The sequence below is a fragment of the Sitophilus oryzae genome, unplaced genomic scaffold (genome assembly GCF_002938485.1).
Source record: "Sitophilus oryzae breed Bouriz unplaced genomic scaffold, Soryzae_2.0 scaffold_85_pilon_pilon, whole genome shotgun sequence".
NCBI lineage: Eukaryota > Metazoa > Arthropoda > Insecta > Coleoptera > Curculionidae > Sitophilus > Sitophilus oryzae.
This window is the reverse complement of record NW_022147483.1, coordinates 3751645-3777787: the sequence shown is the minus strand read 5'-3', so window position 1 is coordinate 3777787 and position 26143 is coordinate 3751645. Positions and strand designations below refer to the sequence as shown.

The following is a 26143-nucleotide window of genomic DNA, read 5'->3' as shown; positions in this document are numbered from 1 at the left end:
ATATTGCTGTTCTTTAATAAGCTCCAACTGCAATGAGTATAGATTATTTATCGATTTTATTATATTTTTATTTATATATTACTCATTTACTTAGTTCACAAACACTAGCATAAACACCATCAATCCGAATAATAACAATATCGATTTATTTTCAATGTGTCGATATAATTAAGATTTGTCGATATTTTTTTTAAAAATGCACATCCTTATCGCAATGGCGAATTTTTTTTTCGCTTAGATGGCCGAAAATTATTGTTATCCAATTAAGTATCCAATACCCTTGATCCAATACAGTTTTTCAAAATAATAGAAACCGTTTTTTAGTCATTTGTTTTTATTAAATGTCAAATTTAACAGATACCCGAGTGGAAAATTTAAAAAAAACAGTTTTTAAATAAAGTGTTTTCAAAATTCGATCTTTAAATCGAGTATTCAGCTATTTATTACTTTAAATGTCAAATTTAATAGATATCTGAGAGCAACAAGTTAAATAAATCCAATTTAAAGCAAAAAATATCGTTAAAATCAAATTTCAATTAAGGTAAATAAAAAAAGTATCGAAATTGCATAAAAACACCCCTCCCTAAGTTAGGGTCTATTTGCATTTCGGAAAAATCTTTGGTGTATTACTGGTCGCCTATATACAATCCCGTAAACGCGTCCTGCAACCTACAATAAATTATTTATCGATCCAAGCAGGATCCAAGGCTATAACCTCTCCTGTCACAAACAGAGAAACAAACAAACGTCGACGCGTCTCATATCCAACTGGATACGTGTTCTATTTATATTTTAGCAAACAATAAACGGATAAAAACACAATTTATTCGGTAGCGATGCAACGAGACGTATTATTTTCGCGTAGTAGCCCGTCCACCGTTTAATTCGCACCGTGTTTTTTTTTAAACACCGACACGATAAATGCGTTCGATTGGTTGTACATCGAAAAAAAGCCGGCTCTGATAACTTTTGGACTAATGACCCTCCAACTCGACGCATAGTATTTATTCTCCTGCAGTGGTCAGTCCAAGACCGACATCGTAACAGTCAGCGGGTTTATTCAAACAGGACCGGAACCGGAACCATCACACGAACCCTCTGAAAACCCTCTGGATCAGCTCTCTATTGGTCGGGACCCCCAGCAGACATCTCTCTAACCAATCGGCGATGTCGTTGAGGTTTTTATCTAATACGGAACGCGTCGCGTTGATGGGTTGTTGCGCTGGTAGACGCTCCTCCTCAGTCGCTTACGTAAAGTCGCTGGGTGATTTCCTGCTAACGCGAATCGTTAGCAGCAAAGCGGCGAGCCATCATCAGCAGCGGAAAAACTTCGCCAAGGAGGCGGCTCGAGGAAGCATGGCTTCGTATCAGCCCTGCTTGTCCATGGAGACGCTTAATCCCAACATCATAGCGTTGGAATATGCTGTCAGAGGTCCGTTGGTCATTCGGGCAGGAGAAATTGAAAAAGAACTGGAAAAGGTAGGTTTATAATATTATGGGTCGATATAATACAAGATTTAATAAATGCCAGAATAAATAATGCTGCTTTCGGGGTTGATATAATTTGTTTTTAGTTTAGTTTTAGTTAATTCGCGCTGTTTAAAATAATGTTTGTATCTATTGCGTTAATATTTATGAGGAAGTGGCAGTTTTATGGTAATCTCTATTATTGTTTGATTTGTCACGGGATGTAGCTAACACATGATTTTTATTCACGATTGTGTTTATAAACAAAGCAGCATTATTACCTGTAAATGATTAATTAAATTAACAATATAAATGATACCTATGTTACTTAAATACCAAATTAGTTTTTCTTTGATTTTATGGAGATTTGAATGAACGATTTTCTTTATAAAATTTGCGTTTTTCTACAATTTAACAAAAATATATTTTTTTTCCTAGTATAACAATAAGGATATAACTTGCATAACCAAAACACTAATAATATGTATTACTTAACTAGAATTTAATTTAATTAAATTAAAATCTTTCTGAACTTTTCATAAAAAAATAACACAATATAGACGTTGCTTTAAAAAAAATATTTTTTCTTAAAAAAGTAATTTAAACTTAATTTTTCTTAAAGTCTAAAGTTTGTCATGTATACAGGGTGTTTCAAAAAACATGTGCCATCTCTCGTGGGGAGATTCCTCACGTAAAAATAAGATTTATTTTTCGTATCAACATAGGTCCGATTTTGCATTGTTTCGTAGCTACAGGGTGTTTTAATATTTTTTTGATTTATTATAATTTTCTTCCAAGTACTTTAGCGTTTCGAATGAAATTTTGAGGGTAAAAGGTACTTAAAAGCTACATATTTTAAAGCTAAAAAAGTGTCGACATATTCACCAGGGATGTGCATATGGGTTATCACTGGAATATTTTTTCTAAAAAAAGCATGTACGCCACTGATTTTTCTTTCTCTTGTTGGCGAAATAGCGTAAGCAGTTTAATGCCGATTAAAAGTTGTCTCTTGATATTTTGTCGATTTCGGCCTCCTTGATGAGATAAACGCAATTATATTAGAATATGTAGGGTTTTTTTGGCCCCTTTTTCTGCTTCTTGTATTTTGTTTGTTTATTTTAATTTGCCTTGATCCAAGAATAGGAACCATTAAAAAATTTTAATATCATTAACTTGCGAACGTTTTAAATAGGTACTCATTGATTACTTATCGAAAAATATAAAAAAAATCCTATAAATGTATGGAAATGCATAGTTTTAGAGTTACAGGATGTTAAAAAAGTTTTAATTTTAAAAAGTAAAATTAGGTTTTTTTTAATTATCTTAAATACCATTATTTTTTATTTGCAATTGCTGTATGTTGGACTAATAGTAATAATATTTAATAAATTAGGTAAAATATATAATTTATTAATTTTATTAATTGTGATTAGTAAAATTGCGTTCATCTTATCAAGGAGGCCGAATTCGACAAAATATCAAGAGGTAACTTTTAATTGGCATTAAACGGCCTACTCAATTTTGATATCGAAAGAAAAAAGTCAGTGGCGCACATGTTTTTTTTTGAAAAATATTCCAGTGATAGCCCATATACACGTCTCTGATAAATTTATCGACACAATATGGTAGCACTTACAGTAACTTTTACCCTTAAAATTTCATTCTAATCGCTAAAAGTACTTGTTTATATAGGTTGCAAGAAAAGTATGATAAATCGAAAGAGTATTATTAACACCCTGTAGCTACGAAACAAAGCAGAATCGGACCTATGACCTATGTTGATATGAAAAATAAATCTTGTTTTTACGAAAGGAATATCCCCACCAGAGATGGCACATGTTTTTTGAAACACCCTGTATAGTAAGCCATGTATAATCCTGTGGGTATTATGATAGAAAAAAAACAGCGTTCAGTTGGCTTGGAAATGACGATCAATGGCATTCCCCATATAATTTGGCATATAAAAGACGGCGATCTTTATTTCAAAGCCATCGCTGACGCCGTTTTTTTTCTCGATCATATTGTAATAAGCAATGTTTGCTATTTGTAGAAACATGAAACGTGTGTGTGTACATTATGAATGCCCTTTTTTTATTAAATAAACTATTTTGATACTGTTAATGTTCAATTTATATAAACTAAATTATATCCTGAATTAAAAAATGGGTTTAAATGAGTCCCTTTATTTTTCTACCACACGACAAAAATTATTTTTTTTTAAATACAGAAGCCTTGAAAATACTTTCACAGGTTCATACTAAACACAGCTGTTTCTGTTGAGACGTGGTTTTGTCATGGAAAAAATTGATATCCTACTCAACCTAGCAGACCTTCAAATCGTAAATACCCTTGACATTGACAAAAAATGATTAATCAGTTTTTTTTAAGTCAACTAACTTTTAGGTATTTTTAAAATTCATTTTCAGATTCAAATTTTTAAAGATATTTTAATACTCATACAGGGTGTTTCAATTTGCAGGAATTTAATTTCCTTTTACCGGGTGCGTCTCGAAAGTGGCTCTTGGGCTCACCCCTATAACTGTTTTTAATTTTTTAGTTGTTTTCGGTCACTTCTTGTTTCACCGGAAATGACTATAACTCTTGATTTTTAAATGGTACCCTCGGTATCTTTTTACTTTATTCGATAGAAATGACACTCTGAATAGACGCTGGCAGTGAGTTCTACTGTTCAGTCCTAATAAATATCGAACTGCTCTCTTTTGAAGTCTGAAAATACGATAAAATTTTGTTGCGCAGCAAGTACCCCAGAACGGAAGGGCATAACGAAGATGTGACTCAAAAAGGGCATAATAGGCTATTCTAGAGGTTGAGAAGTTAAGTTCCTTAGAAACTGATCTTAGCGCAAAACAGGCAGCGCTTAGTTTCTTTGATAGAGCTTCGATGTGAAAGTCCCATTTTAACGAGTTGTCCACAACAAGTCCTAAGAATTTCACAGAGTCCACGACGTCAATAGTGGTGTTATTAAGTACAAAAGGTTGTAGTACTTTTATATGACAAAACTTTAGTTTTTGATAGGTTGAGGCATAGGAGATTGGAATCGCACCAAGATTTAATGGTGCCGTCGTAACATCTGGGCCGCTCCACGTGAAACTAGTATCGTCCGCAAAGAGGCAGATTTTAGCGCTAATGTCTAGATTTGCAATGTCGTTGATAAACACCAGAAACAAAATAGGGTCAAGTACTGAACCCTGAGGGACACCACATTCTATAGGCTTACAAGAAGACATAGACGAATGAAGCCTCACAAGCTGCCTTCTGTTGCCAAGATATGACTTAAGCCATTCGGTTTAATGATCATAATATTTTTTCATGTCTAGACTTCTTTAATTTTGAATTATACTATAAAAATAAAAATAAAACTGAAAAAGAGCTAAAAATTTAGGTGAGTTATTTTGATTCGACACCAAATCGATCCCCTGAGTGCGAGTCAAAAAATCCGCGGGCGCAGATTTCCCATATTAATCCTTTCAGAAAAAAACCTGTAAAATCGTGGTGCAGCGTGAGGTAGATCTCGGTAAAAAATCCATATAAATAAGAGAATATTACGTGTCCATTTTATTTTTAATCGATCATGAACCCGAATGAATGTCACAATCCTTTATATTTAGCAATAGGTTTATTTTAATTGATAAAACAATGTAGGCAATGGAAAAATTACTCAATAATATTTAGTATCGCCAAAAAGAAATGAATGGGATAATCAACTTGTTAATTTACGTATTCAAATTTGTTGTTAATTATTAGATTATATATTATCTAATTAAATAATAGCAAATTATTCTTTTAAACGAGTTGGACTTTGAATAAAACGATTTTTTTTTGTTTTAAATTTGATAAAACGTATATTTTTGATATCGAGCAGAAACAAAATGTACAAATTGTGATTTTATACAGAGTAATGTATTACGTAAAATGTACTAGCAATGTCGACGGAATACTGGGACACTGTATTATTAAGTAACATCTAGTATGCGGTAGATTCTTCTATTTATCAGCAAAAATGAACTTTTATAACCAAGCTAAATATAAAAGTTCATGACATTCAGGTTTGAGATGTTCTAAAAATACCATCAAACAATATGAATAGGTATCTTTGAGAATAGATATTTATACATTTTTTTTCAAATTTTATTTGAAGTTACTTTATGGATTTTCTGAATAAGTACCCAAAGAAATCTTAATATATTTTTGATTACCATCTAAAATCTCTTCAAATTTCACCTTGAAATAAAATTGAAGTCACCGTTCACCTTTTAAATAGTTGTTCCTATGTGGTCTAACTTTACTCCGCTACTTCAGATTTGTTCCTTTTAGATACATATATACGTCAGAATGAAACCTAGAAATGTGAAGTGTGTAAGATAAGACAAAAGATTCCTCTCTACATAAAATCACTTGAGGAGACTTTTTGAATCATTTTTACAAAAAAGAATTAATAGATGTACTGAAAATATACAGGGTGTCTCAAATTCGAGACTTATCGTTGAGGTCTCGGAAATTCTTTGAATAAGAAGACTAAGGAAGGAGCATATCAAAAATCTTAGGTACACCGCGATGGGCCTCAAATATGGCCGACTTAAATTCCGGTTTATCAGTGTCGTTCTAATTTTATTTAAAAAATGTAAAACTATGATGTAGGGTAGACGTGGGGTAGACTCAATAATTTGTTGTTTTATTTTACGTTGTGAATAAATATTGGTAGTTATTAAAATTGTTATAAAATATATAATTCTATTAAAAATAGATAAGTTATAATAAGTATTTATTAACACAAACATCCGATACGCTACTGAAGCAGGTAAGTCAAATTAACGTATCTAAATTCTTTGACATCTAATCTTTGACAAGTAATAAATAAAAGCTAAAATGCAAGAAAAATATATAATTTAGTTAATTTAAGTGAATTTCATAAATGATTGGTTTACTACACGTATGTATATTATACATATAGTCACTTACTAGCGAAAAGTTGTTCCATTATTTCACTCAATTTTTGCCGAGATCTACCGCACGCTACACAACCAACTATTTTAGAGTCTTTTTCGATAAATCGCGATAGTGTCACTGTTAATTTAAGTTCTGCCACAATTTCCATCTAGATTTACTACCTTTATACAACTATCAGTAGTAGAATAAATAATAAATAACATAAAATAAGCTCCGTAAAGACTGACAAATCCACAAAATTTCAAATCAAATTCAAATGTGTCAAATGAATCATCAAACAGAACTGTCAAGGATCCCCACCCTAGAGAGCTTTTATGGTGGCTTTTCCGCCCACCATGCATGAATACATGGATAGCATTATGCTCCTTCCTTAGTCTTCTTATTCAAAGCGGAAATTAGATGAAATACGAGGTCATGGAGGCAAAGTTGCGCTATTTCATGCTGATCAAAAATTGTCAAAAAAAAGACCTAAAGTTTAAAAATTCGGAAGATTTGAAAAACACAAATAATTGGAATTTGATTTTTTTTTGGGCCAAATTGGGACACTCTGTATACGGTAAATTATTTTTTAATTGATGGCCAATGATTTAAGCACATTTTTAACTAATACAAAACGATTAAAATTTTGTGTTGGTTGTATTATCACTGTGGCAAGCTTTAAAATTTAAATTAATATTACAGGTTTAGCATCTATAAAATATAATTAACTTTACAATTTTAAATATTAAAATGTCTGTTCTTATATTTGAGGCTTTATAAGATTACTATAAAAAGTAATTAGCGTTATAATTAGTATAAATATTGTTTTGTTTGAATTTTACGCAATGAATAATATTCTATAACACACATCATATATTATGCAATTTCGTGACCATAATAGGTATACTCCATATAGATATTTGTTTATTTTTCGGCCTAATTTAACACTGACTTTTAAGTCATTACTTAAGAATGTGAGCTAAAGTGCCAAGATGAACAAGCTAAACGCATTTTTTGAGTTTATAACTCATTAAGAATATACATATAATCCGAAATTTATATGAATTATAAATCTGATATAGTATAATTATTAAGATAATCTGGACTAACTCGACTGGACCAACAAAGGATAGAATTTAGATAAGAAAAAGAGATAGAAATTTTAAAATAATTAAAAGAAGTAGATATTGATACTCCGTTTAAAGAATATTCGATAATAAAAACTTGGGTAAAGAAATTTTGCCATAAAGGATATAAAAATTATAGATAAAAAATAAAGTATTTTTAAAACTAGAGTAAATTATATGCGTTGTAATGTATCCTATGTTATAGGGCTTGTTTCTCTCTACAATTTCCTGTCTCGCAATGTACCGTTTGTGTCCAGGAATGGTTCATAGTTTCATAGTTGTCGATTTTCGAAAGAAATCAGTACCTGTATATTATTTCCTATATTTTTAATTTTATTGATTTTATGGAACGCACTGTTCATTAAAATGTTGTATCCTATGTTACAGGGCTTGTTTCTCTCTACAATTTCCTGTCTCACAATTTACCGTTTGTGTCCAGGAAGGGTTCATAGTTTCATAGTTGTCGATTTTCGAAAGAAATCAGTACTTGTATATTATTTCCTATATTTTTCATTTTATTGATTTTATGGAAAGCACTGTTCATTAAAATGTTGTATCCTATGTTATAGGGCTTGTTTCTCTCTACAATTTCCTGTCTCACAATGTACCGTTTGTGTCCAGGAAGGGTTCATATTTTTATAGTTGTCGATTTTTGAAAGAAATCAGTACATTTATATTATTTCGTATATTTTTCATTTTATTGATTTTATGGAAAGCACTGTTCATTAAAATGTTGTATCCTATGTTATAGGGCTTGTTTCTCTCTACAATTTCCTGTCTCACAATGTACCGTTTGTGTCCAGGAAGGGTTGATAGTTTCATAGATGTTGATTTTCGAAAGAAATCAGTACCTGTATATTATTTCCTATATTTTTCATTTTATTGATTTTATGGAAAGCACTGTTCATTAAAATGTTGTATCCTATGTTATAGGGCTTGTTTCTCTCTACAATTTCCTGTCTCACAATGTACCGTTTGTGTCCAGGAAGGGTTCATAGTTTCATAGTTGTCGATTTTCGAAAGAAATCAGTACCTGTATATTATTTCCTATATTTTTCATTTTATTGATTTTATGGAAAGCACTGTTCATTAAAATGTTGTATGCTATGTTATAGGGCTTGTTTGTCTCTACAATTTCCTGTCTCACAATGTACCGTTTGTGTCCAGGAAGGGTTCATAATTTCATAGTTGTCGATTTTCGAAAGAAATCAGTACCTGTATATTATTTCCTATATTTTTCATTTTATTGATTTTATGGAAAGCACTGTTCATTAAAATGTTGTATCCTATGTAATAGGGCTTGTTTCTCTCTACAATTTCCTGTCTCACAATATACCGTTTGTGTCCAGGAAGGGTTCATAGTTTCATAGTTGTCGATTTTCGAAAGAAATCAGTATTTGTATATTATTTCCTATATTTTTCATTTTATTGATTTTATGGAAAGCACTGTTCATTAAAATGTTGTATCCTATGTTATAGGGCTTGTTTCTCTCTACAATTTCCTGTCTCACAATGTACCGTTTGTGTCCAGGAAGGGTTCATAGTTTCATAGTTATCGATTTTCGAAAGAAATCAGTACCTGTATATTATTTCCTATATTTTTCATTTTATTGATTTTATGGAAAGCACTGTTCATTAAAATGTTGTATGCTATGTTATAGGGCTTGTTTGTCTCTACAATTTCCTGTCTCACAATGTACCGTTTGTGTCCAGGAAGGGTTCATAGTTTCATAGTTGTCGATTTTCGAAAGAAATCAGTACCTGTATATTATTTCCTATATTTTCCATTTTATTGATTTTATGGAAAGCACTGTTCATTAAAATGTTGTATGCTATGTTATAGGGCTTGTTTGTCTCTACAATTTCCTGTCTCACAATGTACCGTTTGTGTCCAGGAAGGGTTCATAGTTTCATAGTTGTCGATTTTCGAAAGAAATCAGTACCTGTATATTATTTCCTATATTTTTCATTTTATTGATTTTATGGAAAGCACTGTTCATTAAAATGTTGTATGCTATGTTATAGGGCTTGTTTGTCTCTACAATTTCCTGTCTCACAATGTACCGTTTGTGTCCAGGAAGGGTTCATAGTTTCATAGTTGTCGATTTTCGAAAGAAATCAGTACCTGTATATTATTTCCTATATTTTTCATTTTATTGATTTTATGGAAAGCACTGTTCATTAAAATGTTGTATGCTATGTTATAGGGCTTGTTTGTCTCTACAATTTCCTGTCTCACAATGTACCGTTTGTGTCCAGGAAGGGTTCATAGTTTCATAGTTGTCGATTTTCGAAAGAAATCAGTACCTGTATATTATTTCCTATATTTTTCATTTTATTGATTTTATGGAAAGCACTGTTCATTAAAATGTTGTATCCTATGTTATAGGGCTTGTTTCACAATGTACCATTTGTGTCAGAGTTCAAGGAAACTGCAGGTCGCACAACTCTCAATAGAACGACATTGGCGCACCAAATTGACGAACCGTATCAGCGCATAGTGTGAGTATGGGGCTTTAAGAACGTTTCAGGAGGTATATCTGGAATTATACTCAAAAATAATTGCCAAACAATTTTTTGGAATTCAGAAAGTCATTTTATTATTACTAGTTCGCCCTTGATTTTTTGCATCGTCCTGTTAAAAATAAACATTGGATTGGAGTGCAACTAGCGCGACCATATGTTTTGGCAAGACATGCCGTTTTGTTAGGTAATCGACCACTGTAGACAGGGTAGGCTTAGGACAATATTTTTATTCAGTCTAAAGGAATCTATTTTATATAATTTATTTAAACCTTTGAATAAAATGATAATCTTTGAATAAGAAGACTAAGGAAGGAGCATTTCAAAAATCTTAGGTCCACCGCGATGGGACTCAAATATGGCCGACTTAAATTCCGGTTTATCGGTGCCGTTCTAATTTTATTTAAAAAATGTAAAACTATGATGTAGGGTAGACGTGGGGTAGACTCAATATTTTTATTTTATTTTACGTTGTGAATAAATGTTGGTAGTTACTAAAATTGTTATAAAAATATAAAATTTTAATAAAAATAGATAAGTTATATTAATTGGAAATGTTTTCTCCGTTATTCCTTGACTCATTAATTTGTTGTTTTATTTTACGTTGTGAATAAATGTTGGTAGTTATTAAAATTGTTATAAAAACATATCATTATAATAAAAATAGATAAGTTTTAATAATTATTTATTAACACAAACATTCGATACGCTACTGAAGCAGGTAAGTCAAATTGACGTATCTAAATTCTTTGACATCTAATCTTTGACAAGTAGTAAATAAAAGCAACAGTGCAAGAAAAAATATATAATTAGTTAATTTAAGTGAATTTCATAAATGATCGGTTTACTACACGTATGTATATTATATAATCACTTACTAGCGAAAAGTTGTTCCATTATTTCACTCGATTTTTGCCGAGATCCATCGCACGCTACACAACCAACTATTTTAGAGTCTTTTTCAATAAATCGCGATAGTGTCACTGTTAATTTAAGTTCTGCCACAATTTCCATCTAGATTTACTACCTTTATACAACTATCAGTAGTAGAATAAATAATAAATAACATAAAATACACTCCGTAAAGACCTTTTAAGGTAAAGACTGACAAATCCACAAAATTTCAAATCAAATTCAAATAATGTGTCAAATGAATCGTCAAACAGAACTGTCAAGGATCCCCACCCTAGAGTCCTTTTTCCGCCAACCATGCATGAATACATGGATAGCATTATGCTCCTTCCTTAGTCTTCTTATTTAAAGGGTATAATGCTATCGGCATCATTACCCCCATTTTGACAATTCTGTTTGACGTTTCAATTGACACATTTGAATCTTATTTGACTTTGATTAGCAATTTGGCGAATTTGTTGTGCTTTTTATGAGCTTCGGTGCAGCTGATGTCGGAGATGGAGAGCTGGCCTCTGTGAAGCCGTCTCAGATACTGGTTTTTGTCAAAGAAAATCTCTCGAAAAATTTAAATTCCCAATCTAAAGTGATTCTACTTTATACACAATTTAGTCTTACAAATATCATATTTTATTTGTACTAAGCACAACGTCAATATCTAAAAGTCATATTTCCGTGTTTGTTACCTATATTTTTTGCAACAAGAATTGTATTTTTTTTACTTTCTAACATCACTAGGCTTTACTTTAATACAAGAGGTTTATGTCTTTCATTCTGCGTCACTCTGTATAAACAATCTCATATTTTCCAAACAGATAAGGATCATAAATGGTCGTAAAAATGCTTGTTTAGATCTTGAACAACTGTAAATATTTATTACATTAATTTAGACTTAGTTACGATATTTTTAAGTCCGGATTACTGCTTTAATCTTTTGGCTGTGATTGAACTATTTTTTATTATTTTCAAAACATTAATTATTTCCTCACAACAAATAGTTGATACTGTCTTAATTCCAAACATTTATTTTGTTCCAAAGGTTGTTTTCTGTGTAACTTTTATGAAATTATAAAGTATACATTTTATCAATACATAATGTTGTTAATTCGGTAATAATCTTTTATACAGGGTGTCCTAAAATTAGGTGCAAGTATTTTAAGGGGTGGTAGATCTCGATAAAAGTAACATAATATTTTCTCTTTATCGTTTTTCAAGTAAGTCCAAAATAAGGCAGTTGTTTTACTTTGAAAATTTAAAAAAAAAAAATTTTTTTTAGCTAAAATTTTGAGAACCACTTGGTTTTTTTTCTGGATTTTCTTTCTTGTAAATTTATTCTAATACCTATGTTGCCATATTATCAAGAAATTTTGTTTTTTAACTAAAAACAAAAGAAATTTCAAAACAACTTGTTTATCTCGATTTTTGACCAAGATCTACCGCACGCTGCACCTCTATTTTACAGTCTTTTTTTCTGGAATTCGCAATAATGTCACTGTTTTTTAATTTAAGCTGTGACAGAATATTCTTCTAGATATACCACCTTTGAACAAAACAGGGTGCAATGATTTAAATCAATTTGATATAAATCAACGGATTTTTTTTATTTTATTCATGGATTTAAATAAAAAAAAATCAACTTGTTTAAAAACTTATGATAAATCGGAAGATAACTGTAAAAAGTATAAAAACTTTTTCTATAAAGCTATAAAAAATCATCAAATAAGTACAAAGTTACACTTGCTGCTGTTGTAACGTTTAAATACTTCTATAGATCGAAAAATAATTGTAAAAGATATAACATATAAAAAATATCCCAAATATCTATTAAAAAATGTTGGACTTATTTTTGAAGTTATTTCGTGGGAATCCATTACAAAATGACAGAGATTTATTTTGAAATTGTGATGTGCCATGATTTCGGTATTTGAATACATTTCATTCGCATACTCTAGTGCAGGGACTAGTTGCTTCTGATGTCAGGTTATATTTTTATTCCCGAGGACTAATCAGTGTCAAAAGATAAGCTGGAGTCAAGGCTGTTTACTTTACTAGGATTAAACCTGGACAAAAAACTTAGCTGGAACTCCCATCTGGAAAAAATATCAAAAAAGGCTTGCTATGCTCTATGGGCATGCCGCCGAATTTGTGGTAGAAACTGGGGATTAAACCCCAAAAATATGTACTGGCTATACGTGATAGCCATCAGACCTATTATCACGTATGGCGCAGTTGCCTGGTGGCAGAAAGCCAACCAAACAACGGCAAAGAATAAACTGTCAAAATTACAACGACAAGCATACTTAGCGGTGACTGGTGCCTTTCATTCTACGCCTTCAAAAGCTATGGAAACCCTACTCGACTTACCTCCTCTTCAAATTATTTTGGAGAGGGAGGCGAGATGGGCTACATATAGGTTTCTAAATATGGCACGAGAGAGCCAAGGAACAATCATGTTCATACAAAACCGACTAGTAGATGAACTACAATCGGATGAGATTCTGGGAATGGTCTCGGATCTCACACCACCAATCCAACTCTTGACGCGCACCTACAACGTCCTGTTTCCGAATAGGGACGAATGGGATAAGCCGAGAAACGGCTTATTATTTGCGGAAATGTGTTGGTACACGGACGGATCCAAAAACGATAAAGGATCTGCCGCAGGAATTTACTGCAGCAGTCCAAAGACTGAGATCTACCACAGTCTTGGAAAACAAACCACTATTTTCCAAGCTGAGCTATATGCGATTGAAACCTGTGTGCAGCTGCTGGTAGAACAGCAATACACCGGGAAAACAATAAGCATATTTTCGGATAGTCAAGCCGCGTTGAAAGCACTTGAGGCAACGAAAAGTACGTCCAGGACGATTCTTCATTGTAAGAAACTACTCAATATATTAGGAGATGGAAACAAAGTGTCGCTAATATGGATACCGGGACATGTCGGCCTAGAGGGAAATGAACGTGCTGATTCCCTCGCCAAAACTGGTGCAGGCTCGCCATTCGTGGGCCCAGAACCGACACTTAGCGTACCAAAAATCTCGCAAGAGACAGGCTCTGTGAATGGGTTAGGGTGTAACACTTCGGGACTGGTATGACAGTCCCGGAATGGAACATGCCAAAACAATCCTAGCAGGGCCATCCAAACGTAGAACAGATGAACTCCTAAAGGCTGGTAGGAACGGAGCGCGTACGCTTACTGCAGTATACACGGGCCACTGCCGGCTGAGATCACACCTACAGAGGATGGGACTGGTGGAAGACGCCGAATGCCGACTCTGTATGCAAGATGACGAAACAATGAAGCACGTTATGTGTACCTGCCCCGCTGGGGGCAGGACCAAGTTAGACCTAGAAGACATATCACCCTCGGTACATAACGGCCTATGTTAAAAGGCTGGGTCTTGAGGGCGAACTTTAATGCTCTTTTTCTATTAAAGAGCTTGTAGAAACTGAGCCACAATAGGCCCTCGCGGCCTCAGTGGATGGTCCCACCTGGGACTCACTCTTAGTAAAATACAATACAATACAAGGCTGTTTTATACCTTTTTTGAAACAGCTGAATGTTGGTCAAGCTAACTTCCGCCTTCCCCAATTTATCTTCTATTTCATTCCAAATTTCTACCGACATTTTGTTCTGCAATAAGTACCTATTATACTTTGCATTTTGAACATTAGATGGTACTAATTTTATTCTCGACTTAAGACATCATTATCTTCATATCAACATCATATTTTTAAAATAACACCTTTGGTCTAAGCGGCTGATTTTTTTTTTTCGGGAAATAGCAGCAAAGTTTACAGAATAAAATATATCGGTGACCGATGTGGAAAAACGACACCCGCCGTAGAAATGTCAATATTGTCAATATCGGGCAGGGTTACAAAGATTTAGCCATTTAGGATAGGACTTTAAATAGAGAATTGATTAAAATCAAAAAAATCCGATTAAAATAAAAAAAAAATCTGATTAAAATTTAAAAAAAAACGATTTTTTGTATTTTTTTAAAAAATCATGTTTTTTTTTGCACCCTGCCAGGAGATAAGATTATGGAAAGGAGAAGAAAAAGGAAAAAGTGGGCTCTAAGTTTAAAACGATTTTTTATTTGTTAAACATTTAATTTTGTAATAGTTTCTACGTCTTTGATGACGTACACTTTTATTGATTTCTTCGTATTGTTACACAGTTAATTTAGTTCGCATATGATATTTTATTTTAAATTCAACAATACATTTAATATTTTTTTGTTTATACAGGGTGTCAAGAAACCATTCACCGAAGTCATCAAAGCCAACATCGGCGATTGCCATGCCATGGGACAGGTGCCCATCACCTTCATCCGACAGGTACTGACCTTGGTGACGTCTCCATCTCTCCTGGACGATCCCAGGTTCCCGGATGACGCGAAGGAAAGAGCCAGGACCATCCTGAAGGGATGCAGGGGCGGATCCGTTGGTTCGTACACAGATTCACCCGGAATTGAGATTATAAGAAGACACGTTGCGCAGTATATCGAGAGGAGGGACGGTATCCCTGCCGATTGGCAGAATGTCGTCATCAGTGCAGGTGAGTTGATATACAGGGTGGTCCGAATTGTATTCGGGAAACTACGGCAGCATATTCTGCAGATACAAATAAGTAAAAAAATTCGTATAAATGTATGTCCTAAAATGCTTCATTTGGAAGATACAGGGGTGTTAAAAAAAATTCAATATAATTTCTGAACATTTGGCGATATTTGGATGAAAATTGTTGTCTGGGTGTTTTTTGACATGAGAAATTCGATTTTGATGCCAATCAGGGTTGGGTAACGACGAATAAAAAATTAATTTTCCACGTGTAGGGTAGAAACACCGGTTGTGGCCAGGTTAAAGGATTTTTAGAGTTTAACTTATCAGAAAAACTATTTGTAGTTAATTTTGGAGATAAAGCAAAATTTTTGGTGCTTCTCCAAACATTTTTCTTTCAAAATCTGCTTTTATTGTAAAGATTTGTATTCTTAATAAACAGAAAATAAGCATTTTATGAAAAGATACGATTTTTCCCATTTGTGGCCACCTTGTACCAAATGTGGCCACATTTACTACCATTTGTGGCCACATTCTTGCAAAAATATTCTCTATATTGAATTTTGCAGATAACAAAGCAAATATTATTATTTTATTTATTAATTTCTTTCAAAAAAATACCTAAAATAACATTTGGCACTTAATTGTTTATATTTTTAACAAAAAATAACATGAACGTTTATTCCTATAATTCTTAAAACAAATCAAGTGATACCTAATACCTTATTTTGCTTTTTGTCTGTTATACAAATGTTAAATAAAAATTAGGTACATATTACTACTACTGTGAGGAACAATAAGCAAAAGTACACTATTTATCAGAATATTCTTGAATATTTGTTAGTTCAGGTACCACATATATGCCTCTTGAATTGACTTTTTTAGACTCATCAATTTTCATTGTTATATCACTCAGTTTGTACCAAAGCAAGTCATTTTTACTTCCAATTGCCGCAGATTTGAACCATTATAGTTATAATATTCATTATTTTCAATTTGTAATATTTTTCCTGGATTCAACTAATTTCGGTACTTTAAAATAATAAAATTTCCTATATTTAATTCACCAGATGTCACAGAAGTTTAAGCTGGTGTTGGTTTCTCTTTTTCATTTCTACTAGAAAGATCTTTATTTTCTTTAAATTTTATTTTCATTGTTTTCTTTTTTGTAAAGTTTTCATTGTAAGTTTTTGTTTTTTTCTACTTTCCTTTCATTAATTCAATCCACTTATCACAGGTAATGACTAATGGTAGATGTAGCCTCTTTCTTTTTAAAGATTAACATCTTCCCGGGCATTATCCTATGTCTACTAGTCTTCTTTTCTTGCATGGTTTGGTCTAGTGGTCCTGAATCATCTTTCTTTGAATTCTCATAATTTTTATTTTCATCGCATTCGTTCATGTTTATTCCATTTAGTTCTGTATCTATATTATTTTCTATGTTCCTTTTCTCATCTGAAGGAAAACTTGATGACGATATATGTTCAGATTGGTAATCTTGGCCGAGAATTGTATTTGGGATATTATTATATTTAAGTACTATTATTCAGCTTTTATTAAAAGCTGAATAATAACAAATAAAATGTTCTTCATATTATGTTGTCCGTCGTTTGCACTTATATTATAAAGCTAAATAATATGTGGCCACAACTAGATTTCGATTGCACCATTTTTGGCCATAACCTGGCCACAAGTAGAACATAATTAAAATTTAATTACACCTTTTGTGGCCACAGAAAGAATTCCTAAATATTAATTATTTGAATATAATAAATTAAAAAATAGTTGCCAGATATATAATATTTATTAAAATCATGGAAAATTAAACCTCAATACAGATCATTGTTAATAATTTGAGTTCTACTTAACAAGCTATCCTTAAGAAATGGGTTAAGAAAACAGTATCTAGTAAATATGTGCTACTATTTTTTGATCTAACGACCGACTTTTACACCAAATTTGAATATTTTCTATCGAATATGGTGCTGGATATATCTATTTAGAAAATTATAGATGCACGGTTGTCACAATGACGTGAAAAAGCTTAAATTTTAAGATGTTTTTAAAGAAGTGGCTACAACAGTGTCAATGGCCACAAATGGTGCGTCTACCCTATGTAGAAATGTGCGTAGAAAATGTAGAATATTATGTAGAAAATGTATAAAATCTGAGAACAGGTACAAAATTAATTTTGTATATTTAAAGTCACTTTTTTCACTTTAGAGGTTTCTTCCTTTCTTTTTTCTTTTAATTCTATAAGTGTTAAAACTGTAATATGTGTGCACGCGCTATCTCTCTATTTGTGATGGTACTAATTCCCTGAAGATAAGAGACAGTAATCTATCTGAAGACTATTAGAATATTTTTTTCTGTTTAATCTGAAAGACAGAAAAGTCTGATTTTTTCCTTTGAAAGTTTTCGTTGTTTCTTTTTTTAATTTTACCATAGAAAGCCTGTGGTTTTATAAACTATACCGGGTGGTTTCATAAACTATATCGTCGTTGGGAACATAGGAAATCCCATGCAAAATTTGAACTGTCCAGATATTGGCTCCCCTCAATAACAGTTAACATAATAGGATTGCTCATTCAGCCAAAAGTGTCCGCCAGGTGCATGCGAAAACTACTCGCTTTGTAACGTCATTGTAGTCCTTGTCATGGTTATTTGTCCTTATCCGGCAACCAATAATACACACACGTGCATTATTGGTTGCCGAATACAAACCGTTCATTGTCACGCATCCTGCCGTTGTACATATCAATTTAGAATAATATGGAAGTTAATAGTTAAGCTTTTTTGGCATACTATATACTATCCATTTGTTAAATGGTAAGTAACAATTAGAGATATCATTATTAGTTTATTTCTTATACTAATAGTTGTGGTTGAAGTGTTTGAAATAAATACAAACTCAAAAAAGGCTTACAATATACAAAACTAATTTTCTACGTCCGGCAATGTAAAAATGTAGCAAATTAGTTGCAGTAGAAAATATAGAATTTTATACCTACCCAACCCTGAAGCCAATATGATTCCTATTTTTAACTGTTTTGGAGAGTAATAACTTTTCGGCCCTACCTGTATAAAAGTACGGAGTAAAACGTAAAAAGGCTTCTTGATAAAAATCGCTACGAGTTACCGTTTTCAGATATTTGAAATGTAAATTATCAATACGTCATTATTACAAAAATAAATATGTTGACTAAAAAGTTAATATAGAAAAAATATTTATTGTCTAATACTTTCATTACTTATAAATAAGTTGTAATCATGTTCTAATAACCTACTTAACTAGAAAATGTAACATTGAAGAACTATTAATAAACACAACATAATGGTGCTGATAAAATCAACGCGCGTGCTTAATTCCTTACATGCACCGTAAAAAAAATTAAATAACTGCTCAGCAAGTAGCATTTATTAGCAGTACTAATTTAAAAAATCTATAACTGTAAGTAGATATATTTAATTTACTTACCATTGTATCCTTCGGAAACCCGGTGTACAACAATTAAACTCCATAAAACACAAATTGTCCCACCATTTTTAAAAAACATTGTCTAAAACCGAATACTACCAAAAAATCTGAAGGAATTTAGTTTTACTATAATTCGACTAATCAAAACGAAATCAAACCGTAAAATCACAACAAAAACGTCTCTGAGTGTTTCGTGTCAGTTAAAAATCAAATTTTATTATTGTCAAATATTGACATTTGCATTTTGTTGATATTGACAGTTTTAATATTTTGCGCCTCTGCATCTTGGAGGAAAAACTATTTTAATGAACTGTCATTTCCATTTAAGTTTCCCAGCCATGGTCTTAGCGCTGTCTACTCTAACGTTTTACCACAGGTTTTACCTGTCTTGTAAGGCGGATTAAAAATAGCGTATGCACTGGAAGTTTTTTTTTATCAATTACAGGTATTGTGTTTATTGAAATTAAAAAGAAAAAATATGGAATTTTACTATAAAATTGTATTTATGGTGTAAAGTTCTTTATTTCAACTATGTTATGTTTTATTCAACTATGTTATTAAAATAAGTCTAACATTTAATATGCACAAAACAAGATTTATTCGATAAGAATATGTTTGAAATAAGTACATCCGTACTAATTTAAAATCACTACAGTCAGTTGCACGGATTCGAGTTTTCAAGGTACTTACACATCTAAGTACTTTATCAAAATTGGTTTACTTTGTAATAATAAATTTTCCTACTAATCTAAAGTACTTTTTATCACCGGGTATATATTTTTTTTACGTTTAACGATAATATGTTGTTACCAATTAACAATATTATAACAGATCTTTAAACCATAAATGTATTTCTCATAAAATATAATGAATTTATTATAAAAGGTTTTTTTGTGAAAGCGTTTTGAAATTGATAGTTTTTGATATTTATTTGAGATTCGAAAGGACATTCTATTAGACACTAGTGTCTAAAAGTGACACTTGTTTAGACACTAGTGCCTAAAAGTAAACAATGAAACTTTTCTTTGCCTGATATCCGGAAGCTTTTCTTTTTAAAAATGCAATAAGATTTGTGAATTTGCTAATATCTACGTTTATGTTCAGGTAAATCATGGTGCGGAGCATCGAATATTTACTCCACAGAGTTGACGGTTTTAAGGTAGTGGATAACTTCAGGAAATAGGCTAGCAATACCTTTTCTGTGAAATGCTCAACATGTTTTTCTTTTACCCAGGTTTCAAAGTTGTTGTAGGTGGTCTCGTATACATTTTTCGATTTCTCCGACACCAACGTGGATAGCGCAGTTTCAGCAGCTTGTTGAGTATCTAAATCTCGTCATTATCACTAATTTTTTTACAAAACTTTGTAGGAAATACGGCGACGTTTGAACCTGACAGAACTTTGTCATTAAAAAATGTTTAAAAATAAATAATAATAATAGCATGAAAATCTCAAATTATCCGCTTTCACAAAAAATCTTGTATGAAATTCGCTGCGAAAAGAGTGTTTTAAGCACTCGACGCATTGTCCAAGCGCTTTTAGTTAGTTTGCAAAGTAACTGGCTAGTTTTAAAACTAGCCAAATATCCATTTTAGCCGTAACATATACAGAAAATGTATTTTTGTATTTTCAGGAGCCAGCGACGGCATCAAAAACATCCTCAAACTCATGATCTGCAACGTGGGCGGCAAACCCCCAGGCGTCCTGATCCCAATCCCCCAATACCCCCTCTACTCGGCGTCCCTGGCCGAGTTCGGCATCAACCAAGTCGGGTACTACCTGAACGAGTCGAAGAACTGGAGCCTGGACATCAGCGAGCTCCAACGAGCCATCACCGAGGCCAAGAAGAACTGCGAAGTCCGTGCCATCGTCGTCATCAACCCGGGGAACCCCACAGGGCAGGTATTGCCTCGCGAGAATATCGAAGAAATCATTAAATTCGCTTACAAAGAGCGCCTATTCGTCCTCGCCGACGAGGTGTACCAGGACAACATCTACGCTCCAGGTTCCAAGTTCTATTCCTTCAAAAAAGTCTTGATGGAAATGGGAGAACCTTACAGTTCAATGGAGCTTGCCAGTTTCATGTCGTGTTCCAAAGGATACATGGGAGAATGTGGATTGCGAGGTGGCTACACTGAGGTGGTGAATATGTGTCCTAAAGTTAAGGCTATGTACCTGAAGGCGATCAGCGCCATGTTGTGTCCCACCGCGTTGGGACAGTCTTGTCTGGATGCCATTGTGAATCCTCCCCAGAAGGGTGAACCCAGTTACGAGTCGTTTATTAAGGAAAAGACTGCGGTTTTGGATTCTCTTAAGGTAAGGAAATGGTCAATAAGAGCACTTGTGTGTGAATGTGAAATTAATAATATTGTTACGGATTCCCTGGGTCCACTAATTTAAACTCACGATAAAATAACGAATGTATTTTTTTCTCACTATTTTACACACAATTTATACTAATTTAACACAATTAACTATTTATAAAGATTCCTTCGCCAAATTGTCCGATTCACAATTTCAAACGCGGTATTATCAAACTTCAGAGCTGGCCCAACTGCCGAGCGAGGGCTTTATATACTCTATTGCAGCGGCGTGCGGTGACAATTACAGGCGGGGAAGCGAATCGGTAAAAAAACCTATTTCAAGACATTACTTTTACATTTTCTTAAAAAACTTACCTTTGAAAATTCCGAGGCCAATTCCATTGTTCAATTAAAATTCTATCGAAAATTGTTGAACAAACAAAAACACATAAAGTTATAATAGTTAAAATACGATATTTTAAATTAATTTTCCGAAGCACTTGACGCGCGATAGGCACCATATTTGTATTTGAGGTCTATTCGTCTATCAGCCATTACAAATTTATCTATAACATCATCATAAAATTTTGGATTTAATTTATTATAATATTACCTATAAAATCGCAAGCGAACCCGTCCCGATAAATTAAAAGTCGAGAAAGGTGGCCGAAAGATCGCTGCCGTGGCTAGCAAATGTGCGCAATTTTTCGGCTTATATTTGTCGTTTGCGTTCGAGGTCAATAACACCTACATGAAGGAGGGATAGGCGACCGGCGGCGATTCCCAGGCGCGCATCCTTGCAGTAAAAGGCTAATTAAATCTACTAGATACGTTTATGTAAGGTTTCAAATAAATAATTTTAACAAATTAAATTAATCTTTTGTTATAAAATAACAATATTATTAACGTTTAACTATTTATTTTTTCTATCTTTAAAAAGTTTAGGGAAGCGGTGCTTCCCCCGCTTCCATGGACCGCACGCCGCTGCTCTACTGACTGTTTCTCGAACCTTCTAAAATTCTCGGAGAGCGTTCTACCTTCTAGTAGTAAATTCTATTGCTGCCTGATTCGCTTTTATACTTAGCTAAGAGATGGCGCCTCAACAAAAATGTCTTTTACTTTCTGGTGAATTCGCCAGGCTTCTCAATACACTTTGCGGTTTAGTTTCTCGCTTCTCCGACTGTTATCGATATATCGATAATCAACGACATATCGATATCTCTCTATAATAATCGATATATCGATGTTTATTAAAGTATTGACTGTTTCATTGAAGTCGAGTTCGGAGGCTTTCTAATGTCAAAGTAAGTACGCTAGCTTTCAACTTACTTGAATGCTACGAAACCGTCCCACTCAACTTTGATAAAATAGTTGATACCATGAATGAAATTTTAAGGAAAAATGAAAAATATACCTTAGTTTTTTTTGGATAAAAATATTATTTTATATAACAATTTTGAAATGTTCAACCAATATTCAGACTTTAAAAAAGGTAAATTTAATTATATCCACAAAAATTGTTACATTACTGGGCTGTTAGTTTAGCCCGTTGATAAATAAATAAATAAAATAAATTTCGATATGTCTATCACTATCAATGTATCTATAGTTATCAATAACATATATTTATGGAAATGCTATCAGTACAACGCTAGCTATCGACATACCTATAGGTGTCAAAATATTGATAGGTAACGATAGGTATCGTTACAATATAGCGGGTGCGTCTCAAAAGTGGCTCACCCCTATAACTTTTTTATTTTTTCCGATAAAAAAAACGAGATTTGGTATGTTAGTTTTTGACATAAATCAGTATTGATTGACGTATTCAATTGTTTTTGGCCACTTCCGGTTTCACCGGAAATGACTACAACTTTTGATTTTTAAATGGCACCGTCGATATTCTATTACTTTATTTGATAGAAAATGACACTCTAAATCTAAATAGAATGACATATCATATGTCAACTTTTGACATTTTCGAATATGGCTTATTTGAAATTTCAACATGCGATTCATAACGACAATTTGACTCGAAATGCCAAGTGTGTGGTACCAAATTATTCGTAAAAAAATGTTTTTTTCCAAATATGCTATTGAGCCACCCTCCTTCCATTTGAAAAAATTGAGATATGTGTCATTTTCTAGCGAAGAAAGTAAAAAAATAACGGGGTTTTGTCATGAAAAAATCAAAAGTTGTAGGTAATAATTTCCAGTGAAACAGGAAGTACCAAAAACAATTGAATACGTCAATCAATCCTATTTTATACTAACATATCAAATCTCGATTTTTATCTGATAAAATAAAAAAGTTATAGATGTGAGACACTTTTGAGACACACCCAGTATATCGGTTTATATCAAATTTTTGAAGTCACCTATTGTTACTCGGTATATTATTGATAACTATCGATAGTTATTGATATATATCGGAAAAAATCCATCCCTAGTCCTGTGGAATTTTAAAAGGTGTTACAATATAAAAATTGCAGTTATTTACTTCATTACACCTCGTATTTCTCTCGATAGGTAACGATATATTATCGATATGTACCGATATATCTAAAGGTGCCGACATATCGATAGATATCGATTTATCGATAATTTTGAAGATACCTATTGTTATTCGATTGTGACTATCGATATCTATATCGGAAAAAAATCCCATCCCTAGTCCTGTAGCCTTATAATTTTAAGACTACATTAAATTATTTTAAAAACTGTAATTCTTTTCTTTATGACACCTTGTTTTCTTTTATTTACAGTTACGAGCCAAAATGGTAGCGGACACGTTCAACTCCATGGAAGGTTTCAGCTGTAACACAGTTCAAGGAGCGATGTACGCCTTTCCCCAAATAACCCTCCCCCAGAAAGCGATAGAGGCTGCGAAAAGCGAAGGCAAACAGCCCGACGTGTTCTACGCCTTCGAGCTGCTTGAAAGCACCGGAATTTGTATCGTCCCCGGATCGGGATTCGGTCAAAAACCCGGAACATATCATTTCAGGACGACTATCCTTCCCCAGCCCGAAAAACTGAAAAGTATGCTGGAGAAATTTGCAGAGTTCCATAGTCAGTTCATCAAGAAGTATTCGTAATTTATATCGATTCACTTAATTATAAATTATACATTTTTTATGTCAAGCAATTTTGAATAGGATTCAGAAAGAGTATTGTTGGTTGTATGTTGTAACCAACCAAACTGAGTCGTGAGTAGGGATGGGCTATAATGGATTTTAATTATCGATAAGTTATCGCAATTCACCTATCGATATATTTTACTTATCGATAATTTTAAACTCATCTAAAAAATCGAGAACTGTAGATAGTTATTGATATATCGGAAAAAATATCCTATTATATATCCCTATAATCATAAGTATCTATTTTAAAAAGTTTTTTTTTGAAATTTTGAAAGAAAAACTACGAAATACCGGGTACGTCTCAAAAGTGGCTCACCCCTATAACTTTCTTATTTTTTTTAGTTAAAAAATCGAGATTTGGTGTGTTAGTATATGACAAATTAGGATTGATTGACGTATTCAATTGTTTTCTGTCACTTTCTGTTTCACCGGAGATGACTACAACTTTTGATTTTTAAATGGCACCCTCGGTATTTTTTTACTTTATTCGATAGAAAATAACATTCTGAATAGAATGACAGATCATATGTCAACTTTTGACATTTTCGCATATGATTTATTTGAAATTATAACATGCGGTTCGTAACGAAAATTTGACTCAAATACCAAGTGTGTGGTATTAAAATACGATTTTTTATTAAGCGAAAGAAAATGTCAAAAGTTGACATATGATATGTCATTCTATTCAGAATATCATTTTCTATCGAATCAATTAAAAAAATACCGAAGGTGCCATTTAAAAATCAAAAGTTGTAGCGATTTCCGGTGTAACAGGAAGTGACCAAAAACAAGTGAATACGTCAATTAATCCTAATTTACGTCATACACTAACATACCAATTCTCGTTTTTTAATTGAAAAAATAAAAAAGTTATAGGGGTGAGCCACTTTTGAAACGCACCCGGTATAATATGGCCATATTTTCTTTGAATAAAAATATTATTTGATGTAACAATTTTGAAATGTTCAACTCATATCAGGTTTTAAAAAAGGAAAGTTAAATTATACCCAAGAAAAATTGTGTGTGCACTAGATAGATGACGATATATCGATAGTAAAAAATCCCATCCCTAGTCATGAGGTGGGAGTTGGTCTCTCTAAAATAAGTTTACTCGTTTATTTTAAGAGACAATAATGTGTTATTTAGGATATTTTATTTCCTCTCTACTTTCTTGTCCTTGTGCTAGTTCAAGGACAAGCGATTGTTAATTTTTAAATTCGTTTTACTTATAATAATATATTATCTATTTTTTTGTAAATTATAAATGTGATGATAAATCGCCTTGTTATTCGAAAATATACACGAACTATACAAAATGCACTTGTTTTTTTATTTATAGACTGTAGGGGTGATCAGCGTTGTGTAAAAACAGTAATTTCTTTTTAATCCTCTCAATAATTCTTACTAAGATACTTATGGAATAGACAGTTTTATATAAAAATAATACCAACGTTTATCTCCTCGCTCTTATATATTCCTGAACAAAATCCATCATTTCCAGATTTTGAACAAAAGTTTCCAAAAAAAATTCAACTTGGTAAATAGAAATAAAATAAAAAGAAATGTTCAGAAATTTAGATCAAAAATTCTTGACAAAATGGTGAAGGTAACTTCTTACTCCCTGGTACCGAAAAATACCTCCTCGCTCTCATATATTCCTGATATAAATTCAAGGCGTCT

At 32.6% G+C, this 26143-nt stretch overlaps 1 protein-coding gene across 1 annotated transcript; it reads left to right on the top strand.

Annotated features, from left to right (window-relative positions):
* Nucleotides 1-731: 731 nt before the first annotated feature.
* Nucleotides 732-24623, top strand: LOC115890067 (alanine aminotransferase 1). The gene is made up of 4 exons (XM_030910193.1): nucleotides 732-1479; nucleotides 15231-15540; nucleotides 20654-21336; nucleotides 24089-24623. The coding sequence occupies exons 1-4, from the start codon at nucleotides 1168-1170 to the stop codon at nucleotides 24416-24418; spliced, it is 1635 nt and encodes a 544-aa protein (XP_030766053.1). The 5' UTR covers nucleotides 732-1167; the 3' UTR covers nucleotides 24419-24623.
* Nucleotides 24624-26143: the final 1520 nt, after the last annotated feature.